Raw genomic sequence first — 5383 nt, 5'->3', positions numbered from 1 at the left:
CCTGCTGATGCCCGTGTCATGAGGTGTGGAGAGCTGCAGGAGGACTCATGAGCAAGTCCAATTTGTCACATAATTAGGCTTGAAGACTAATCCAGCAGGGCTGGGGGCTGGGGAAGGAGGCAGCATTTCATCCCAGGCTCTGACACTTCTCCCTTTGCCTTTGAAGCTTCACAAGCAAGCAGACATGCAGGAGGAGAAGAACAGGATTGAACGAGTTCTTGGAGCCATCTCTCAACCAGAACTGATTCAAAAAGTTCTCACCTTTGCACTTTCAGTAAGTTCTTGGGGAAAAAAAAAAATAAATCTACCATTTCCTTTACCTCATGGGAATGACAAGTGTGTCCAGTTGGTGACAGAGCTTGCAAAGTGTCACCACAGGAGGAACATTCTCAGTGATTAAATCTTTGAGTTGTATCTTTAGTTTTGTGGGGAGGAAGTGAAAAGCTGTTATTGACAGTTTTGGGGTAGAAAGGCACAAAGCCAACGTGCTCTACTTGCTGAAACAGCCTTGAAAACCTGTCTCCATTTCCCCCTTCAGGAAGAGGTACGTCCCCAGGACACAGTATCTGTTATTGGTGGAGTAGCTGGAGGCAGCAAGCAGGGCAGGAAAGCTGCTTGGAAATTTGTAAGGGATAATTGGGAGGAACTTTATAATCGATACCAAGGAGGATTCTTAATATCCAGACTAATAAAGGTAGGTGTGAAAAAAAAACAAAGTGCCCTTCTCATCCGTGGCCAAAACTTAAATGCTACATTTGAAATTCTAAATGTTCACCCTGGGTTAATTGTTGTTGTTTTTTTTTCCTTCAGCTAACAGTGGATGGATTTGCAAATGATAAAATGGCTGCAGAAGTTAAGGTAAGAAATGTTAATTAAAGTAGTGACTAACTTAATCTCTGACCAACATTGGGTGCTTTAGACTGTAGGAACCTGATGGAAGAGCCATGAGCTTCTGTGGGTTTTGCTTTTGAACTGTTGCCCAGTCCCACACTGCTCTGAGACTCCCCAAAAGACAATCTTTAAGGCTAATTGTAGCAAAATTCATAATTGTTCCAACTCCCATCCAAGCTGAGGCCACTTGGTTCCTACCAGACTGACTTGGCAGCTTTGGGACTGACTGTGGTAGCACCCGGGGACTCTGGGGGGAATTTACACAGCAGAAATGGGCTGAATTCCCTACTATTGCTCCAAGATTTCCATGGTCATGTGTGCTGTGTGTGGAGACCAGGGCTTGGGCACGAGGCAGGTCAGTGTTTGGTCAGTGTTTGCAGAGAGTCTGGAAGTTGGTGGCTCAAGGGGTTGTGATTTCATTTCTGGAGTGACCCCTCTGACCTGGGAGTGCTGCTCTTGCCAGTGTTTTTAACATGTGTGTAGGTTGTTTCATTTACTCTTTGCCCACATTTACAGGGAGTCCTTCTTGGATGAATAAACTTGAAAATATGGCCCTTAATTATCACTTGTCTCAGGAAGAGGCTCAAGGGGGATTATTATTTTGGAGATAAGCTGAGCCTTGAGCTCTGACTATCCTCGTTATCAGCTGGGATCTCTTAGAAAAGATCTAGTAGCAATAGAGCTTTCACAGAGAATTCTTGCACTATAGCTCTTTTTAAAATTTGTGTAAAGAACACTTTTCAAAACCCTTACCAGAACAACTCATCCCTAACTAAATCATCACCACCTCCCAAGAGAGTTGTCGTGCCTGGGTTTAGCTGGAGTGTGTCTGAGTCTTGATGTCACCTGGCAGTGCCCACGGGTGGGAGGTGACCTTCAAATCCTGGGGGCAGCCTGAGGCTGGGGGGGTGACCCCCAACTGTGCCAGCTTGATTCTGCCCCCAGCCCCTTGCCAAGTGCCAGGTCACAGCAGCCTCTGGGGCAAGTTTCTTCAGCTACTTGCAGGGAAATCAATAGTGTTGATTCTGGAGGGAGAAATGTGAGACCCTCCAGGCAAGCCCTGGAGAGCTGCTGGTGCTCTGAGGTCGTTCTGTAGCTTGGGAAGAGCTGGAATGCTAAGGAACCTGATAGCTGGAGAAATGCTGCTGCAAAATGGCCTGGGGCTTCTGCTGGGTCTCCTTCCAAGGACCCAGAAATACACACTTGATCTTCTGCTCATTTGTTGCCTCCCCATGAGGGGCTGAATTCATCTCCTCAAGTGCCACCTGCTGTCCCTGGCAGCAAGGACAAGACAGGACAGGAGGCAGAGCTGGGAATAGTTTGTAGGAATGCTGTCCTGGCTTTCCCCTAGCTTTCCCCTAGCCCATAGGGCTTTCCCCTAGGGGGTGGAGGGGTTTGTTGTTCCCACTCTGTGCTGGGGGAAGAGGTGGGGATGGGGCTGGGCAGTGAAGTTATGAGTGGTGGGACAAGAGGGAATGGCCCTACTTTGTGCCAGGGGAGGTTGAGTTTGGATGTTAGGAAGGATTTCTTCACCAAAAGGGTTCTCAGGCTGCCCAGGGCAGTGGTGGAGGGATTTAGGAGTTGTATACAGAGTACTTAGGGTTATGGTTTAGTTAAGGACTTGTCAGTGCCAGGTTAACAGTTGGACTTGATGATCTTGAAGGTCTTTTTCAACCAAGGTGATTCTGTGCTTGGGATTACAGGTTTTCATAGAATCAGATTGGTTTGGGTTGGATCTTAAAGATCATCCAGTCCCACCCCCCTGCATGGGCAGGGACACCTCCCACCAGCCCAGGCTGCTCCAAGCCCCATCCAACCTGCCCTTCAACACTGCCAGGGAGGGGACATAAACTCTGCAGGTTTTTCAGAGTCAGTGACATTGGTGGGAGCACGAACTGTCAGGCAAGGAGCACAGTTCACAGAAGCATTTCTGTATAATTTGGTGCCTACAGGAGAGGTGAGGAGGGGCTTTGGGCAAGGGCAGGGAGTGAGAGGATGAGGGGTGATGGATTGAAACTGGAAGAGGGGAGATTGAGGTTGGACATGAGGAGGAAACTCTTTGCTGAGAGGGTGGTGAGACCCTGGAACAGGTTCCAAAGGGAAGTTGTGGAATTCCTATCCCTGGCAGTGTTGAAGGGCAGGTTGGATGGGGCTTGGAGCAGCCTGGGCTGGTGGGAGGTGTCCCTGCCCATGCAGGGGGTTGGAACCTGATGATCTTCAAGGTCCCTTCCAACCCAACCCGGGACCCGACGCTGACGCAGCCACTTGGTTGCCTCCACCACCACCTACCTCTGCCTGCTCCTCCTCCTTCTGACGGGTGCTTTCTGCCCTTTTCCCCCCCTCCCAGGCCTTCTTCGAGAGCCACCCGGCGCCCTCGGCCGAGCGCACGGTCCAGCAGTGCTGCGAGAACATCCTGCTCAACTCGGCCTGGCTGAAGCGCGACGCCGACAACATCCACCTCTTCCTCCTGCAGCGCCAGGTCCCCCCCCCGGCCACCGTGTGACCCTGTCCCTGGCACTGCTGCAGTCCTGCTGGCCTCATGGGGCGAGAGAGAGAGAGAAAGAGAGGGAAAGAGAGAGGGAGAGAGAAAGAAAAAAGAGAGGGAGAGGGAGGAGCTGCCCAACAGCTGATTCACATGCCAAGAATTTGGAGTCTTTTTCTCAAACCAATGGGGATTGGACAATGAATGTAGTTACCTGGTTCCTGCTCACACTCCAGATTGAAATTCTTCTTAAAATTATCAGCAATTCAGCAAACAAGGAAAGAAAGGCAAAAATAAATGAAAAGAGAGAGAAAAAAAAAATAAAAATAAATGTGTAAATATGATAGTAATAAAATAGAGCATAACAAAACTGTGAAACTTCCTCAAGCCTTGTCAGTGGTTACAATATTTAACACCCCCACCCCCTCCCCTCCTCCCTGACACACTTATTGACAGATGTTCTGGTTTTTACACCCTCCCCCAGCCCTCCCAAAGAGAGGGGAAAGAAAAAGAAGGAAACGGGTGGTTTCTAGGGCAGTGGAATTTGGTGGAGAGTCTGGGGCAGGAATGGGCTGGTGCCTGTGCCTGGTGTGGAACAGGTCCCTGGGAAAGGCAGGTCGCTGGTGTCACATAGAGTCTGTGCATCCTTCTCAGTGCAAGGTTTTGGGGAGATGTTCCTGCAAACCCCCCCCATCATCCAAGGATAGTAGGTTCCCTCCCTCTTGTGTTACCTCTCAGCAAAAAAAAAAAAAAGAAAAAAAGGAAAAAAAAATAGCCCCCATGTTCTGTTGCTCCTCAGTTTTCCTCCTTGGGTTTCACTGCTGATGTCCTTCTTGGAGATAACGGAATCGTAAGGAAACATCTTCCACAGCCACATGAAATGAGAGAGATTCATGCAATGATTATTCTTTTTATTTTATTCCCCCCCCTGCCCTTTACTAAATGACACCCTCAACGTGCATGCAAACCAGGAGGCACCTGCTGTGTGGCTGGTTCTCCTGGCTGCTCCTGGGGCAGGGCTGTCCTGCCAGAGACACCCTGATGTGTCTGCAAAGACCCAGCTTGTCCAGCCTCCTCCTGCCCGTAGCTTTTTGTTCCTTTCTGTGATGTTGATGGTAATTTGATTCAGAAGCCTTAAATTAGTGATGACTGGCGTGGTGATGATGAAGTCTAAGCTGTGTGCCATCATTTCCTTCACAAAGCAGCGTGGTCTACTAACCAGCCACAACACCCTCTAATACAAAGGTTGGAGTTCCATCTATATTTTTATTATTATTATTATTATTCTTTTTTTTTTTTTCTTTAACAGGAATTCATATTTGGTGTGGCTTTAACTGTATTTCAGAAGGTCATCAGACTAACTGTCAGACTGCTTCCCTGAAACATTTTTGTGCTATTGTTTAAAAAAAAAAAAAAAGGAAAAAAAGAAGGAAAAAAAAAATTAATAATAATTAAAAGAGTTGGCGTTAATAAAAATGTCAATGTGAAGTTGATGTCCTGATCTTGTGTTCTGTTTGAAGCCTGAAAAGTGGTGTTGCTGCTTTGGGAGGAACCTCAACCCTCTGAGGGAACAGCCAGGGCCAGGATGGTGTGTCCTGAGCCAATCCCAAGGAAAAGCTTGTTCCTGCTCTCAGGGTAGGGCTTAGGGAGCTGCAGGAGCTGCTCTGAGCGTAAGTAGATCTTGTGTGATGTGAACAAGGGCTGTAGCCAAGCACTGAGGAACTAGCAGGGCAGAATTTGGGAGGGAAAAGGCTTGGGGAAGTGAAAAACAGGTTTCTGTGAAACATCTGGGAAGTTTGAGGGAAGAGTTGTGCATGTGCTGCTGAGGGAGAGCAGGGACACACACCAGAAACAGGCAAGTTTGGGGTGTTCAGCCTGGAGAAGAGACCTTAGAGCAGCTTCCAGTGCCTGAGGGGGCTCCAGGAAAGCTGGGGAGGGACTTGGGACAAGGGCAGGGAGGGACAGGACAGGGGGAAGGGCTTCATGCTCAAAGAGGGGACATGGAGAAGG

General features: G+C 48.6%; 1 protein-coding gene across 1 annotated transcript in view; it reads left to right on the top strand.

The window, feature by feature from the left end:
- Positions 1–3394, top strand: part of LOC104397035 (puromycin-sensitive aminopeptidase) — a 30618-nt gene extending 27224 nt beyond the window's left edge. The window contains exons 19-22 of the mRNA XM_010006947.1: positions 167–274; positions 539–694; positions 811–858; positions 3239–3394. Of these exons, the coding sequence (XP_010005249.1) occupies positions 167–274; positions 539–694; positions 811–858; positions 3239–3394 (468 nt within the window). The remainder of the gene's footprint in view (positions 1–166; positions 275–538; positions 695–810; positions 859–3238) is intronic.
- The last annotated feature ends 1989 nt before the right edge of the window (positions 3395–5383 follow it).

This window comes from Chaetura pelagica, unplaced genomic scaffold, assembly GCF_000747805.2.
Source record: "Chaetura pelagica isolate M959 unplaced genomic scaffold, ChaPel_1.0 scaffold311, whole genome shotgun sequence".
In the NCBI taxonomy this organism is placed as follows: Eukaryota; Metazoa; Chordata; class Aves; order Apodiformes; family Apodidae; genus Chaetura; species Chaetura pelagica.
This window is presented reverse-complemented; position numbering and strand designations above follow the sequence as displayed.